Here is an 18,859-nt window from a genome sequence, read left to right as displayed (position 1 = left end):
CCGCCATCCTCGAAAGCAAATTTTTCCGACAGAAGTGTAGAGCGCGATTACTAACTAGGGCAGGCGCGGCGCTCGAAAGTTGCGATTTTGTGAAAATGGAGACGAAAACGGGGAATCGCGGGTGTGAAGGGTGAGTGATGGAGTTTAGGTGTAGTGTGAGTTGTGAGGATAGATTGTATCAAGTTTATATAGGTTTAAAGTTGCTAGAATGTATCGGAAAGTTGCCAAAACTAATTCACGGCAGCTTTCGAAAATCCTAAAATTTCCAAACTTGAAAACGGAAACAACTCATATCCTCAGTATTCTAATTCAAACCCAAGTATCTCTTATTTGGATTTTATGATTGAATGTACCTATTTAATCTAGATTTCATCCTACAATGATTCTCAATCATAGATAGGCCTAAACTCCATATTTTCACCTTTACTCCGCAATGAAATTCTAACACTAGGGTTTTATAAAAATACAAACTTGAATGATAAAACCACCCCCAAACAAGTTGGGAAGGTGGGATCAATATGAAACAAGCACACATACTGAAAATAACCCTTTATATTATAATTTTCATTCGAGGTCCTTTCACTTACAAAATTCAAATTACGAGAATAAAAATTACATTACAATAAAACAACAAAAATAAATAGAACAACAACTTATAAAACAAAAATAACTACGACTATCACTCCTCATCCTCTCTAAACACCTCGCCAGATGGTGGCTGAGGGCACCTGATCTCTAGTGGTGGCTCCTGGGCTCCGAAGGTCCAAAGCCAGCGCCGCCCTTCGCCGACGGCACGCCCATGCCTCGTTGTGTCCTCGTGAGGCGTAGTCCAGTATGAGATGGGAAGCGTGCTAGCATATCTATTTTAAACGGGCGCTGGGCTTCCATCTCAGCCTCGCCCCCCATCTCATCCTCCTCTCGGGTGCGGATCTCGGTTGTGATGAATGGTCGCCTGTCGAGTCCGGAGGTCCGCGACAGAGTGTTGAGTGAACGCGTTCCCCTATGAAGCATAGCCATGCGCTCGGATCGACCAACACCTCCGGAAGGCATCCGTATCAAAGCAAGTCCCATCCTCCTCATCCTCCTCCGAATCATCCTGCCGTCCCCGGCTCCACCATCCTCTTCTTCTTCTTCCTCTATCCTCACTCCTCCTCCAAACTTGTTGGACACACTCCCTATGATCGCGCGTTACGGTTACGGTGCGGGGTAATGTAAATCCTCGGATCGATGCGGAGTTGCTTTCATCTTCACATGATCTTAGTAATAAGCACGGGGAGAGGTGCCAAAGACCTTCGAACCCCTAATAATGTTCAACAAAACTCCGGATCACGAGAAATCATACTTCTGCTCCCTGGAGTACCCATAGGACGTGGAGGCAGGTCAGACCGATGTCACTGACCTTGTCCTTGCCTAGGACATTCCGACCAATCCACTGAGCTGTAGCCAGTTGGTTGGTCCTGAGGGATGCCTGGCGAACACAATGGGAGTTTGGATTGTAACTCCCATTGATGACAGTAACGCCCATCAACGGCTCTACCCCGTCAAACTGAGGATCCTGTAAAGTGGCATCAGTTGATTCTAGGCGGAATGCCTAGAATCTCACCTAACAAATTCCGTAGTCAACTCCTCCTCTTCTTCTTCACCAACACAAAATCCTACTCCCTTCCAACTCCCCGGTGTTGTAGAACCGTCGGACCAAGTCTTCATGGTAGAAGTCTTGGTCGAAAGTACCGAGACTATTCCAGTCTCTACTAGCCATTTTCACACCGTAAAAACGGCGCGAAATGGTCGGCGATGAAAACTTGTCTCGGTATGATTCGCGTTGTTGAGCCATTTGAAGTTTGAATATCGGTTTGGGGTTTGTAGAGGGTGTGGTAGTGGTGGTTTAACTTGACCGACCGAAGGAACAAGGTGGTGGCGGCGGCAAATTCCAATTTTTGATTTTTTCGGTGGTTTTTCTTGGGTTAAATTGGTGGAGTTTGTTTTGATTGGTGTTTGAAGTCGATTGGGGTTGGGATTTGATTTTTGGCGTGGATTGTTTTAGTTTTCTTTTTATTTGATTTTTGTTTTAGGTTTAAGCTTTAAGCTTGGCGTTAATGGCGGTGGAAGATGAAGAACGCCGATGAACTGTTCGTGAGAAGGTAAGAGCCTTTAGCGGTCGTGGGCGCTGGTGGGCGCTGGTTGGGCCAAGCCCAAAATCGAAATTTTGATTTTTCGATTTTTTTTTTTTTTTTTTTGAATTTCAAATCAAAATTCCCGCCGTTACGGTCCGATTTTTGCGAATGAGATATGGAAATGATCAGGAGAGAATTTCCTATCCAATGATCCATAAAACACTCTATTCCGACTTCAGATGACATACGTGATAGTGGAAAATGCCTCGAAATGCGTGCATGACGTAAAGTTATCGCGAATCGAATGAAATCTAAATTAATAGATTATGTCAATCCGAATCGTAATACAATAAAACGGCCTAAGCAACTCTAATGGGACATAAAACATTTTAGTAATGAAACACGAACACCCTTTAAACAAATTTTTACAACGGCTTAGAAAATTTGTTTTAGCAATGGTCTTTTAAAGTCGGTTCGAGACTTCCTAGATTACTATGTTTATTTTTATTTTTTATTTTTTTATTTTATTTTTAGAAGGAAAAACAATAAGCAATAAAGACATAATTCACACCATAGAGAAACATGACTCAAAAATCCGAAAAACATGCAAGAGTGGAAAACGTGAACTATGTGAACCGCGGACTTAGGATCCCAGACTTACTGACCACACACTCCATAGGGGAGGGCCCGATTACCTTAATGGTGCACTCACCAATATATTGGAATGAAAGGAAATGCACCAACACAGAAATTTGAGTCGCTTTATAGTCGGATACTCAAGACTTTATCTAAAACATATGTATGAACATGCACGGTTGATCATATATCAACAACCGAAATAGTTGTGGATCATTCCATAAATAAATATCACAGAAAACATATCCAAACACAATGAAGCACCAAGATTTCCTACGACCACGACCTAGTGGAATCCAAACGAAGTCGGATAACCCTATTATTGTGTAACCTATCATGCACCTTCTTTTTTCATTTTTTGAATCGTGGGTGTTTTAGTAAATAAGTGTGGAAAAGTGAATGGTTGTGGAGGATATGGTGGATATGGATAAGTTTTAGAAAGACGACCCTGTGCACAATGAGGATGTGGTTTTAGCATGAACTCATTCATTGTGTGTGTAGGGACTGCCTCAATTCGAAAATGAAGGTGTCAAATAGTTTGTCCTTCCGAAGTATCATTTCTTGCTAGGAGGATTTAAAAATTATGAACCACGGGAGAAACAAAAGGATCGAGTGCAAACTCGAGATTCCTTTGAAAGGGTGGAAGGAGGGGAATCGAGGTGGATGTTGTGCAAGTTAGTTCTTGATAGGGTGAAATTTCACCTACTCGAAAAACTCATCAAATTCCTCATCTAGATTGGTCATATCCACATTACTATGGTAGTCCTCTACATCTTTGAGAAAGTCATCTATCCCGGCCCTCATCAATAATATGTGTATCGACTAGTGTAGGAATGGAAATATTGAGTCCGACTTTCCAAAGGAAAGAATTTTGGGCATATGACTATCGGGGAGCGTGTTGTTGAAATAATCTCGAGCAAAGCTCTCGATCATGCTAACCTCTCCATCCATAGGCGAATCGGGTAACTGTGTCCTTGTTTTAAAACATTGACTTCAACAGCAAGATGGCCAAAAGACATGGACATTGAACCATCACGGCAATTAATGAGCGCATTGGCAGTTGCGGAAAGGGCATACTAAAATAATCGGAACCCGAGTCGTTAGCGACTTCGTATCGAGGACTACAAAATCACCGGGATAGTAGAAATCCTCGAACTTTTACCAACACATTTTCGACTACACCCTTAGGGTACTTAATAGACCGATCAGCTAATTGCAACGTCATTTTAGTGGGTTGCAAATCTGTCTAGACCTATTTGTCTATACAAATAAAATGGGAGTAAGTTAACACTAGCCCCGTGTCTAATAACGCTGATCGTCAGATAGGAATCTGCTAAGGTGCATTGTACTGATGGGGCGACCGGGGTCCTTGTACTTAACAATTCCATTATGTTCGATAAGGTTGAGAATTGTTCCGTTAAAAGGCGTCTTTTGGTATATTTGTCTTACGCCTAGTAGTACACAATTCCTTAAGAAACTTAGCATGGTGTGGTAGCTTTTTATAACCTTCGAGGAAAGGAAGGTTTATAGTTAGATTCTTGAAAACGTCCCTAATCTCCCTCGTAATTTGTATCTCTAGTTAACATGGCTAATTTTTTGGAAACGGTGGTTTCGTCTATATTTAGCAATGGTATCACCCGGATGTTTAACCGTGGCTTTACGTTTCTTAGGTTGTGTTAATGGCGGTACCTCTGATGGTAGGCTCTTGAGTTTCTATTTCGTATATAGTAATATAGCAGTGTAGGGGACTCTCTTGTTGGGGTAACTATAGGCATAGTTACTTTGTTATCAACCACTCTGCCGCGAGCGGAGTGGTGATGGCATTTATCTCACCTACATTTTCATATTCATTACTAGTATTATCGGTGACCTCAAAGGCCGTGTTTGTTGTTTTAGGATTAGGTATTGCGTTACTGAAACACACCTTTGGGTTGGGCTTTATCTTGAGCCAATTGTTGGGTTAAATTATTTACTGGATTGTAGAAGAAGGTTGGTTGGATTGAGCCATGGTTTGGAAAAGTTTTGGCTCACTTGTATAAAGGTGTCAAGACGATCCGGTTGTGTGGGTGTAGTGGTCACGGGTGGTGTTATTCTTTGGAACTATTTCCGTGAATTATTTATTGGTGGATTTTGATAGTTATTATTTACGGACGATACCTCTATTAGCATTATAATTATTATAATTACCTTGACCTTGTGCTTGACCTTGTGCTTGACCTTGTCGAGGTTGCACTTGGTTGTTATAATTATTAAAATTACCCCGACCACATCCTTGTCGTAGTGGAGCTTGGTTAAAAGCTTCTGCGTTAACCTAACATATTGATGATTGTACCGCTTGAGGTGTGGCGTTTTGGTTATTCCGCCAACCGAAGTTGGGATTTTGTCTCCAAAGCGTTAGGTTCACTATTAATGGAACAAGCCCTGTTCATAGGCTATAGGGCGATGGGAATCGGGATGCTCGGGGACTCCAACAGAAACTACATGGGTTTGAATTTACATTCATGGCGGGGAGGCTTTTGTTGTCGAAATGGCCTCTACCTTTTAGTGAGTGATTCGATTAGAGTTTTAAGCTCGGAATCGTGTTTAATTTCAAACATACCGTGACTTAACTTGTTGAAGAAGAACTAGAGAGCGGGGGATATCATCACTACCCCCAATTATTATTTAAACTTTAGTTTGGTCTTCTAAAAATTTATAAGCCTCCGGGCTCCTTTACTTAAGAAACTACCCCATTCATAATGTCAAGGACTTCTTTATGGTGATGTTGAAGTCCTTTGAAAAGGCACGAACTAACGTGTCTTTTGCTAGGTTATGGTGTGGACACTCTATAAAAGCGGTCGGTGAAACGATTCCAAGCCTCACGAAAATGATTCATGAGGATTTTGTCGAAAGAAATGAATCTTGGAAAGCATCTCATCCGTCTTTTAGGGGTGGGTAAAAATGTTCCATAAACAAACAACAAGTTTAGCCCACGAGTCCACGAAATTAGCGCCAGGGGCGTTAACCAAGACGCACCATTTATCGGGCTAAGGTGAAAAGTGGAATACCCTTTAATTTAATTTGTTCAACCAACCGTAGGATGGTGGAATGTTGTTAGGACTTGTTCAATCCCACGATATTAACTTTCGTAAGGTTTTCATGGTCTAAACCATGAAAAGCGGGTAACAAATTAAAAATATTTGGAGGGATTCAAAATCCCCGGTGGAGTGCTAGAACGATGCAAGATTTGGGGCTATCGCTCGAGGCTTTGTAGAAGTCCGAGAGGAGTCTCTTTTTCTTCCCCATTATATCGGTGGTGTGTGTGGAATAGTAGCTAGAGGTGTAGTTTGTGGTATACTAGATAGACTTGTTTGTTGATGTTGGTGTGTATTTACGTTAGGTGTTTTTGTTCGCCGGACCTTAATCTCATGCAAGACTAAGTCGAGCTTAACTAAACATGCAACAGTCGAAAACAATTCGATGTACTAGTATAAACCTCTAACGGAGATCACGAGGTGTGGAAGAAAGGAATACGATTGCGTCCTTGCTTCGCTTTATGAATAAGCGTCTTGTATGCAGCGTGTTGGTGTATATAAGAGAATAGAACAACTGAAAAACTTGACAACTCGAAGTTCGAATCAAACCGCTGGAAATCCGAAATTTCAATTAAAAGCTGCTGGCGCCATTTATCTTGTATGCGCGCTTTGTAAATTCGAAGTCCGATAACTTAGCGCTGGTCGCTCTTTGAAGCATGGCTACTGAAAGTGTATTGATCAAATTCCAGAACATAAGCGGGTCGCTCTTTTTCTTCTACAAGCGCTGCTGGCCGCTGTTCGATTATTTTCTCGCGGAATTTTTCCAAAATCAAAATCCAACCCACGGTATGAATCAAACAAGGGTGGGTGGGTGAAATGGGACTTAAAAATTACTAATTCTATTATGAAAACAATGCTAAAGTGCAACTAAGATGGCAACGGCGCCATTTGATAAACGTAAAATGAATAGTCTACCTACGAAATGAACGATGAATTCAAAACGTAAGTAAACTAAACTTAACTTTTTACGTGCCTAAGTTATCAAAGATTTCTACTCTCAATCCTATGAGATATAGTGGAGTAGATAAGTTTGTTCCACTCCTAGTGCTCTAGCATGGATGTTTTCTAATCTAACTAGTCGGTTTTAAGTCTATGAGAGTTTTACGAAGGGAATTATACTACGATGCAACTACCCACAAGATGCAACTAGTCGATTATCTAAATAATTATGGGAATGGTATGCGTTGATTCTATGATAAGGAGTTAGAGGGGATTGATTCCACCTTTAACTCAACTTAATCCACTAACGACGAGATCGTCAAATCGAATGAATCTGCTCGCAGAACAATTGGTTATTCCTAATCCCTAATTATTCATGGCATTTCTACCAATTCATAACTAGCATGTGAACAATTAAACCCATTCTCATGGTGAACTAATCATTTCTAGAGTGGAATAGAAAATCTGCGACTCTACGATAATCGTAATCAAAGCTTTCATCAAGGCTTCACAACCCCGCCTAATGGAGGTTTAGCCTTGAATCATTCCATAATCATTTCCATTTAGATTAAAACTAAACATAATATAAAGCATTGAAATTTACTTAATTTAACAATAATGAAATCTAATTTAATGACTAAATTGAAATAAGGACATGAATTGAAATTAGATCTAGAATTGGAATTGACAAAATCGAAATTGATAAAGAATACTACTTTATTGATCTAATCAAATTGAAGAACAAGATCCAAAGGTTTAATCTAATAAAGGATTTGAAACTAATTAAATAAAACAATTAAATCTAGATCTGAAGCTTATTTTAATGGCTACTTTCTATTCTAAGCTATCTACCCTAATTCTCCACTAATTAATCTACCATTAACAAAGAGTTAAGCTTTTGTTCTTATACATTCAGATCCAAAAATCGTGCATGGGCTTGGAGCCATGTTTTGGGCGAGAATCGGGCCCAAAACCCAATCTTCAAATCCAAAAAGGCCTTTTCAAATTTGCAGTTGGCTTCCACAGACTTTTCGTCCACTTCTGCTCCTCTGATTGGGTCAAGGCTTGGACCATTGCAAAGCTCTTTCCGAGCCGGTCGTTTTGACATAAGGTGGGCCTCAATCCGAGGTCCGAGTCCAAAGATATGGCATTCTAAAGTTCTGGCGACTTTTTAAAGCATTTATCTCGCTAAAGTGGCATTTCTCGCATTAATGGACTTTGAAGCTGAAATCATAAAAAACACTTAATCAGTATTAACTCTTACTTATTATTCACATAATTGGTCTAACAGTATGATTATTAAGGGGTTAAAACTACAGTTTTGGACTCTTATCACCTATATACTTTATGCTCTATAATAATGAACATATACATTAACTATTCAGGGACATTTCCACATGCTAGCACGTGCATATATATATATAGAATACCAAAGGAGGTAAATCTACATGGCTTCCCTACCATTTTTTTTTCCACAACGATAAATTGACCAATTTGCCACTTATAAAAAAGGCTAACAAACTCCAGGGACTACGCAAACTCTCTACTCCCACTTTTAACGGAAAGCTAAAGAAAAAAAAAAGAGTGAGTTTAGGCCGACATAATATTCCACTTTCTCAAAACCCTCCTTTAAATAGTAGAGAGAGAAGAAGAAGAAGAAAAAAACATTCCGATCAAATTAAGGGAAAAAAAAAAATGTATTTCAGTGGAGAATCAAGTCGGAAAAGAGTTGATTTAGGTGGGAGAAGTTCAAAAGAAAGAGACAGAGATAAACTCGTTCAACAAACTAAATTAGAACGTGAGCGTAGAGAAAAGTTACGGATTCAGAAAGCTTCTGCTCTTGTAATCCAGGTCAGTAGTTCTGTCCTTAATTCTAATTTTAATGTTTCTATTCACAAATTCACTATTATATGAGGATGTAATACTTTCATTTAAAAAAAAGTGAACCTATAAATGATCAACACGTGTATGCAGTTGGCTTATCAAAGTAATTAGAATTACTAGGGTTGGAATTCAAGCTGGAGTAGTTCGGCTCGAATTCTACCTGTAAAGCAATAACAGAGCTAAAACTAATAATGGGATTAAATGCACAAGAATTCAACCTATTACTGCCAAGTATGGAACTTGACTTATTACTGGATGCAGAAATGCTTCAGAGGGAGGAAGGCTGTACAGGCCGAGCGCTCTAAGATTAGAGAGGAGTTCTACTTGACTTTTGGTAACCGCTGCCAAAAGGTTGATAGGTAAGGGTGTTAGGCTATTATGAATATTGTTTCTGTTTTTATCTTTTTACCCGTGTCGTTAATCTCACTTCAATGTACTTTATTTTCCTGATGTGTATAATATATACATCATCTAATGAAAAAACATGTTCTTGACTTCAGTTAGTGAAGCCCACCTCCCATTGATTCATAATGCTAGTTTGATTTCCAATGTTCATCTTGTACTTTCTTTGATCTTTTCAAGCTGTTGATTTAGGGACTGTTTTGATGCGGACTCGAAGTTCTTCCGCCAATTGCTTTTCTTCTTCGATGCTCGAAATAGTGGTGATTTTTTTATCCTTGTGGAGACATGCCGATTGCTTCTTCAGTTTGTTCGAGTTAATGGTAGGTTTAATATTAGTTGTTTTTTATATTTGATAAGCAATGTTATCTCAAATATGCTAGTTATTTCTGGTTGGTAGGTGCTTTGTTGTTGCATGAACTTTATTTGGAAGTTGTTTCCTGTTTTCTATGCGATCGAGTGTTCAAGTCAGATGTGTCATAGTAGACAATGTCCTCTATTAAAATGTCATTGTTTGACAGCTAATATGCTCAATACTGTAAAGGAAAGGGAAGGAAAGAAGATGCCAAGAATAGGAGAGGATTAGCTTTTCTCGAGGCAAAAAAAATTAAACATGCAAGATATTGAAAAATGACCATCTCCCTGATTGACACTCTTTATTGTTCAATTGTGGGGCCCAAGCTTTTCAAAAGAAATCGAAGAAGAAGTCTGTAGCAAATAGACATTTTTTTCTATCGGTAAAATGTGATGTGTGCGTGCGTGTGTGTGTATATATACATCATAAAGTCAACTTTGTAGGATGAGATATCCCACTCAGATACAATAAAGGGAAAGACAGTTACAATATCAATACTAGAAAAAAATAAACTACGACTACTACAGAAAACTAAAACAAAGGGATGCAATCATGCATGGCTGAGCAAGGATGAAACTAAAACAAATAGACAATTCACAACAAGACTTTTATTTTATTTTTTTTGATCGGTAAAATTCACTTTGCATTTATAGAAACTAGCAAATTAGCACTGCAGCGTTGCACTTTGCATGGGCTAACTAAGTACAACAATAATAATAAAGATTTCAATAGACGGTAACAGGACCATAGAAGTTTTAAAAGCATAGGTAAAATTGGAACATCCGAAGAAAACCAACTGAATACAGGAATCAAAATTTATCACATTTTCACTCATTTTCTTTAAAAAGTAAAACGTTGTCTTGAAACAATTGCAAGAAGAATATGTTTTTAAAAACTGTAAGGAAGGACATGTAAACCAAGCAAATATTATTACATACGCAAAATTGATAGAGAGAATTTCTTATTCTCAGTTCTTACATAATTGTCTGGACCTTTGAATTTATAGAAAAAGGGAACACTGACAGATTGTGTATTAAAGCATAACAAATCAGCATGAGTAGCAATGAAGACCTGCATACTATCTTGAGCTTGAACACTTCATATAAGTTATCCATATGCATTGTACACTTGGATGTTTGGTGAGATGTGTAGTCTTCAAATCCAACACGTTCTCTCTTAGTGCATTCCTTAGCATGGTCGTATGTAGAAGTAATTCTTCTGAATTTGAACTCTTTCACATAGATCAATAGCTCATTCTTGTCTAGTCTTCAATTGAGGGTGCCAGGTGTTTAAGTAATGTTGCTAGTAGAAAAGTGGTCTGGATGAAAAACCTTTCTTGGTGTACACTCACATTATTCCAAGTGCACTCCATGGCTTGGTCGAATTCATAAGCAATTCTTTTGTAGTTAGATTGTTAACATATATAACCTGGTGTCTTGATGTAGGTCTTGTAGCCACAAACGTGCTTTAGGGTGTAGAAACCTTGTTGGTTCACACTCAAATTCTTCTGTGACGAACACCATTTCATTACAATTGGTTGGTCAATGAACCTATAATAATTGTCATCTTTCAAAGTATATACAATACATAAAAGTTGCACCAAACTATTATATATAATTGAAGCATGTCCATTGCTAACCTCTGGCCATTTACATGGTAAAGCAGAGTTTTGAACCCAATTATTGTACGTATATACTGCCCTAATGTAAACCAACTTAAAATTGTATTTGCATCATATTGAATTCAAGTGTGCTCAAGCAAGTTTCAAGCATTAATTAGAAAAATCAGGAAATGAGTTTGGAAAAAAAAATTGAGAAACGATACTTTAAGGACCAACCCAGGTGAGCAAACTGTAGATAGTTTAACTTGGGTATTCAGTCCTATTCGAACTTAATGATTCAAACAGCAATGAGGTCTTGTCCAATACTCCAATACCAATGGAAATGACATATACGGTCAAATTCTTGCTAACCATCTAAAAAGTGAACAATCAAAGAAATGACTAAGATGACACAATCCAGTAGTAGGTATATATGAAGCAATAAAAGGGTTTCTTGAATTGTGTACTTTGACGAAAGATCGTCATACTCAACCCACCACACTTCAAAATTGATCTGTGTACTTTGATTTGTTATCACTGGCCAAAAGAAGATATTGAGTAAAAAAACAGGAAAATATCAAAGTGGTCGATGTACCATGCATGATAATAACTAAACTTGAAACGAGTGGTGATTATTATGAGAGATGTATTGATTCTTAAAAACTGGATTCTCGTCTGGTTGTATGATATACAAACAACCTAAACATTCGAGAGAATCCGGAAAAAACTATAACAGAATTAGTGAGAACAACAGAATAACACCAAGGATGAACACATAACTCAACTACTGTAAAAATTGAAAACCGCATTAACTGAAAGAGAGAAGTGCTCCACCACACCAATTCAGAAAAATAAAAACACAAAATAAGAAATGAGCAATAACATGTCAAGATAAATAATCCATGAAAGGACACACCTTTCACAACTTTTTTCCCCAAGTATCTGGCATGATTTTTCACACTCGTTGTAAGGGTGTTCAAAAGTCACCATCTCTAGCAGGCACATCCCGGAAGAGTATGTGTCAACCAACTCACTATAGTTTTTCGTATAGACTGTAGGTGTGGCTATATGCATGAGTCAACATTATGGTATGCTTGTTGGTCTGTTCCAATACCATTGTGACATAAAAAAATGGGGAAAAATGTACGTTGGATGAACATGGATGATTTTCAACCTTGATCAGTTAATGCAGTAATGGGACCAAGTCTAGTTAATTTTCCAGTCACTGATTCATCAAGGTTTACAATATAATGAGAACATCCTTCATAAATCATAAATTGAAAAAGAAACAGAACTGCACATCAAAATCTCAAATAAAAAGCACTGGAACAGAAGTATCGGTTAGGCCGGGAGACCAAAGCGTTTCAAAATTAAACCCTGATCTCCCTAATAAGAAAAATATTTCATCATACTCATTTGATTGAAGTTGTAGACAATCAGATATAGGCAGTAAGAAAATAAAAACATGACTTGAGAAACCAAGGATAGGAAAACAAAATAATACCTTTATATCATCATGCAAATAAGGTCGTTGAATTCCTTTTTCTGAATAGAACATTTCGCAGCATTTTTATTCTTTGAAAAAGGTAACCTACATACAAATCATCGATTGTCGGTGCTATAAGTTGTCCGCACATTAACCGCCTATTCAATGAAACTCCTGCAAAATTGAGGCTGTAAATAAGGCCGTTGAATTCCTTTTTCTGAATAGAACATTTCGCAGCATTTTTATTCTTTGAAAAAGGTAACCTACATACAAATCATCGATTGTCGGTGCTATAAGTTGTCCGCACATTAACCACCTATTCAATGAGACTCCTGCAAAATTGAGGCTGTAAATAAGGTTGTTGAATTCCTTTTTCTGAATAGAACATTTCACAGCATTTTTATTCTTTGAAAAAGGTAACCTACATACAAATCATCGATTGTCGGTGCTATAAGTTGTCCGCACATTAACCGCCTATTCAATGAAACTCCTGCAAAATTGAGGCTGTAAATAAGGTCGTTGAATTCCTTTTTCTGAATAGAACATTTCACAGCATTTTTATTCTTTGAAAAAGTAACCCACATACAAATCATCGCTTTGTCGGTGCTATAAGTTGTCCGCACATTAACTGCCTATTCAATGGAACTCCTGCAAAATTGAGGCTGTAACAATGCCCAAAAACAAAAGTAAAACAAAAGAAAAGTTGAAAAGAAAAGAAGAAGAAAATATTAATCTTACCTCTTCCATATCCCGAGACGTTTGATTTGGAATGAAAAGATGAGGAGAGAAAAACAAATGGCGGAAAACCAGTTGGAGTGAGAGAGAGATTAGAGATTAGTGAGTGACTGAGTGGTGGAGAGGATAATGGAGACGAACAGTTATTGGGTTTGTAAAAGACATCTTCTGTCTTTTGGAAGTGAATGAGTTGAACACGAAGAGTCGCATTGGTTGGGAAATACATTTTAAGTTCTTTTTTTTGGGTCGATAATTTAGGAAATACAGTTATATATTTAGTATCAGAAAATAAGGTAATATATTTTTTAACCAAGGGGAGTTCGCTTTATCTATTAGAATAGATATAATAAATGTTACAATGTTCAAGGGTCTAAGTTTCAAGGAGCTAGTATGATGAGCCAGTCGACTACACTCAACTTCCCGAAAACACCTATTAGGCAATTACAAAAGTCCACTCATCTCACTAGCCCATCCCGATTATATATAAAATCAACAAATTGCAAAGTGATAGAAACTTTCTTCCACGTACTTGAAAAGTGAGCAAAGATTTGGTAGAATTAGTTTATGGCTTTGATCAATTCATATATCTTTTTTTTTCCGGTAAAAGTTGTGGAACATTTACTTTTGTAAGGTTTAGAATATGACTAAGGTGAGGGAGAGAATTAGATTTGAATGGCATGGCACCGGTACATGTTGATATGCTGGACGCTGTTGGGAATCAATTTAATGCACTAGTATTTCAGAGTTTACGACTGCATACCTGGCATAGAAGAGGGAGAAGATTGAAGTCTCAAACTCATATACATTATTAAAGTTACGAAGAGCGAGAGTTATAATTTTGGAGTGCAGTCACCTAGTCTTCAAGTCAAATAATAATTCTTGGTCAGCTCTACTTTATATCAATTACATTTGAGATTCCTTTTTCTTTATGGCAATAATATGCTCTTCATCATTTCGTAATTGTTTGCTTAGGAATATGGCATTGCTTGCTTCATTCTCACTTCTGTCTCTTACTTGATCTCGTTTATCAGCTGACAAATGTTAACCATGTGACAGGGGATCTTTTCTTTCTGAGGACGAAGGACTGTTCAGAGCATTCCATCATGGACAATAGCGTTAAGCAGCTGGCATATGCATGTCTTCAGGCTGTTCATCAGAATAGGTGGGTGCTTTACCCCTTATGGACTATACCTGTTTGAATTTTCATTTGGAACTTGTCTGGCCATTTGCTACAACTTTGTACTAAATACTTACTAGCTTTGGTTAAAGAATTTAAGAATTTTAAAGCGGCAGTCCTGTTTTTAATCTAACTCTTTCATTGTTAAGCGTTATGTTTTCTTTTTTTTTGATCGGATGTTACAACTTTACCATCTTTATAACATCTTTCTTATGGAGAATTTACACCCATAGATTTTTTGTCCTCTCAAGAAAGAACAAAGTCAATTTATTCGGAATGTCGATATTTGCTTCATCATGGAAATATGAGATTTTCCTGTTGGATTTTCTCATCTTCTATGATTCACACTGCCATTATGATTACAGTGTGACACATCTCATTTGAAAATATCGTGTATTACTAGTCTTTGACTCTTTGTATTGCTTAATCAGATTATGATTAATCGTAATCATATTTGGTGGATCTGTTTGCCATTCTCCTGAACCTGGTGGGGCTTCAAATGTTTTTCTTGGATTCTGTTTAGTCTCTAGTCTGACCTCTGAAGTTGATATATAATGCAAAGTCTTATAATGTCTTGCACTTTCACAAATCATTTGATTATATCTATAATTTATTATATTTAGTTAGAAGTACTCACACGCAATTTACATTGCATAGGAATCAGTTGAAGGATCAACTTTTGATGTCGTCTGAGTTTGCGGGTTTTCCAGCTGTTTGCTTGCTCGAGACTGTTGTTATTTTGACAAATCCCAACCGTCCACGGGCTTGTAAAACAATTAGATACTTATCACAAAGAGGCGTGTACATGCCATGTTGAGAGACATTGTTTGCTTGGGGATGGTATGTTCTTAACTAAATAATCTTTTGAAATGATTCTCCGCTATTTTGTTACATCAAGTAAATGTGGTCCTATTCATTGATTATGTTGTTTATCTGTATATATTTCTTTAAATTTATCAATAAACTACTTAATATCTATATAACAAATTAGGGTGGTGGTGTGGGGCCCATAAACCAACCCTAACCTTTGGATTTACTTATAATGCTTATGACGTGGCGGATCTAGGGCTTATGGGGCGTGGACAGTATAATAAGTGGCAACAGGAGTACTGGATAATTGTTTGAAGTCAACAAATGTGGCTGGACTTTTTGGGTGGGCAGTTGGGCTTTTTTTCAAGGCTTCTACTGGGGTTTTTTAGTGCCGTATGGCACAGGCCAATACTAGTCATTAATAACTTGAGAAAGATGAGGTGATATCAAATTTTCTTCATAACATTTGGAAGAACTAATTTTATTTGTAAAAATATATTTAAGTGAATATCCATAATAAATTATACAAAGTTAGTTGAGGACAAGCGTGCTACAAATACCCCTACCATAATTTATGGGGTTTAAGGCAGCCCCCTACTCGGGCCATTTCAAACAAATCATGAAGCTTACATTCATTTATAATCATCAAGTGGGAGGTTCATTTACAAAGATATACATACATTTCCTATGGTTCTCAAGGACAATCCTACTGAACCTCAATCCACAAACCCTAAACAAACAATATAAAAGGTAATTTGCCAAGTCTTTTGAGCTGAACTAACTGCCAAGGGTAGAAAAATTCGCCAAACACCCCCCTGTTATGACATGAAACACTGATAACAAGATGCTGGAAGATCCACTAAATGTCATATCAAAATCGAAACATTGAAATTGATTGGTACAACCACAATTTGAGCCAAAGCACCTTAAGGAAAAATATTCTTCACCAATGTTCTAAAAAGGCTAGAAGCGGTTGTCGGACGGTAGCCTAGATGCTAGGTGGGTTTTTTTTTCTTATATATATATATATACAACACTTTTTGTACAACAGTTTATACAACACCCTTTTAAGTTGAACTAAGAGCTAATACTTTGTGGGTATGATCTTATCACTATAAAGATCAAATCCACAAAATTTGAGTTCATTTCGAAATCTCTACTCCTTTCAAAAGTTGATTTGAAAATGTGATTTTTTTTTTAAGTGTCAAGATTTAAAATTTTGCAACCTTCGTTTGGCATCTTTCAAAATTTTCAAACAAGCCCATTTTTGGTAGGGTTGTTATCTATGGTGGAAAAATGACATCTACAAAAAAAAATAAAGTCAGAAGTAAATTTGTAGAGTAAGGGGATAGAGCCACATTCTTTATGTGCACATTGTGCCCACATTTTCGATGTACAAATGAATTAAGGCTTGGTTTTTGGTGGAGATGATCTCACCATCATGAAGATCATTCTTACAAAAAATCATCATATTTGGATGTCTAACCATGCAAAAATTAGTGTTCATTTTTGAACTTGTCATCTAATGGTCCAAAATTTTTGTGAGCATGTTCTCCATAGTGGGGAGATCATATCTACAAAAATTCAGCTCTTAATTCAACTTATAAGTCCACAATTTTGCTTGGATTCGTATCCAATGTGGTTCTATCCCTCACACACACACACATATATATCACAAACACCCACTACTTATCAAACTTTACTTATTTACAATTAATTCAAGTATAAAACATTGAAAATGTTTCAAATATTAAACACAAGCAGAAGAACTTCTTTAAAAAAGGCATAAGAGTTGAAGAAGGTGGCTAGTGAACTGCCCGAGTTGAACAACGAGAAAAGAAGAGAGGACTGAAGGGTATGATCTATTTTGAGAGGATGAAGTGAAACATATACTCTTTCGATGTTCTAGGTCTAGGCAAGAACGTTGGGCACCGCCTAGGCGGTTTAGGTCGTTTTTTAGAACAAGGCTCTTCACAACCCAACCTGATCATACATGAATCACTAACCAAAGGATGAAAGCGAGAGGTTGATCCAAAATTAACCCAAAGCTTTGTAAAGGAGTAGATTTGTCTATTTTGGTTTTTACAATTTACTGAAGAGGCCTTAATGATTTGGAAACAGAGAACTTAGACTCCATTTCCCATGCGGGGAATAGCTTTGGGAGGTGGACTCATGGTAGTGGGTTTGGAAAGAGAGAGATGAGTTTATCGTGAAAACCTTCTACTTGGTCTTGACCAACGTGGTTTCCTTTGCAAAATCTCAAATCTTGGTGCTATGGAGATGTTCTTTAATTTTTTCAAATGAAAGGATTTCAAGATGTCTATTTCGTTGAAAGTGGTATTCTTTTGTTGGCTTGCCCACTTGGCCACTTGGGAAGGATCAAAATGATTGTTAATCTTATTGAAGGGGTATCAATCTGCCAAACCTTTACTAACATTGCAAATGATGGAGGAAAGTATTGATCACCTTCTTGTCAAATCGGCCAACCCGCCCACTTTCAATTGATGTTTGGAACACTTTCTTCTTCTCATTCCATAAACTTCGGGATCCACAATTAAATGTTAGAGAAGCATTGGTGGGGAAATTGACCGTGTGTTCTATGTCTAGCAAAAGTTCAGTTGGCTAGCAGGTCATATTTCTAGTGGCGGCCATCTAGATATTATGGGAAGAGAAAAATAGGATCTTTGAGCACAGAGAGAAAGAGAGATACAGGAGATAGTGGAAGAGGTCAAAGAAGTTTTCTTCGATTGGGCTAGTGTCTTTGTCTGTCCTAGCTTCTGAGGAAATGTAAACCAATTTCACCCCATTCTTTATTATTTTTCTTGTGTTTATTGGCTTCTAAAGGACCACAAACTTCACCCCACAAAACACAAGCACGTGATTAGTAATATTCTTAAGCTATATATATATATATATCTAAAAATTTACATCACCTATATAAAAGATGGCTTAAATCTTACGATTTACGACTTGATACGATTTATGATTCAGTAAAAATAGAAAACGATCCCCGTTCCGATTCAGGAGTTGACAACTATGCCTAAGATCATTATATTTAACCTTTTGGAGTTGAATGAATTTAATTGAGTTTATTGATTAAAAAAAAAAAATTATTGAGGATGCCTACGGGAATGTGGTACACTAGATATTGAATAGCAAGACAGGTTGGTGTCTGCCTAACCCTATAAGGCTATAACTATTTCAAAACGAAAAAGTAATAAAGGAAAGTTTTATTTCCTTCCCATCATTCCCATCATTATATAGTTACAACCTACAACTTGCGTTAGTGATCGGCAATTTGGCACCATGTCCTTAAAAAGTAAGGAGTTTAAAATTGTGATTTCAATGTTAGGTCACACGTATTTAGAGTATCTTGATTAAGTTGCGTTTAATAAATTGGGTGAAGAGGAGACATTCTCAGTTGTAGCTTTTTATGAAATAGACAAGCTCGATGAATTTGGCCGATACCATTTTTGTTCCTTTTAGGATGACTTACCTAAGGTGTATTCAATCCATAGACAAGCTTAATGTGAAAGGGAAGGATTTAGAGTTTTAGACAATGTTTGTTCATCGTTCACTTTGTAGATGATGTGAGGAAGTTGTGGATCTTGTTTTGTTCGATGCTCTATTGCTAGGAGGCGTGGGAAATA

General features: G+C 37.4%; 1 protein-coding gene across 1 annotated transcript in view; it reads left to right on the top strand.

Moving 5' to 3' along the window:
- Positions 1-8,318: 8,318 nt before the first annotated feature.
- The window catches only part of LOC147480764 (E3 ubiquitin-protein ligase UPL6-like), a 31,028-nt gene continuing 20,487 nt past the window's right edge, over positions 8,319-18,859 (top strand). The window contains 6 exon segments of the mRNA XM_086576382.1: positions 8,319-8,614; positions 8,909-9,006; positions 9,242-9,369; positions 14,279-14,384; positions 15,057-15,211; positions 18,809-18,831. Coding sequence (XP_086432508.1) covers positions 8,459-8,614; positions 8,909-9,006; positions 9,242-9,369; positions 14,279-14,384; positions 15,057-15,211; positions 18,809-18,831 — 666 coding nt within the window. The 5' untranslated portion in view covers positions 8,319-8,458.

This window comes from Coptis chinensis, chromosome 8, assembly GCF_015680905.1.
Source record: "Coptis chinensis isolate HL-2020 chromosome 8, ASM1568090v1, whole genome shotgun sequence".
Lineage (NCBI taxonomy): Eukaryota > Viridiplantae > Streptophyta > Magnoliopsida > Ranunculales > Ranunculaceae > Coptis > Coptis chinensis.
The sequence above is the reverse complement of the archived record's forward strand: the minus strand, read 5'-3'. Positions and strand labels throughout refer to the sequence as shown.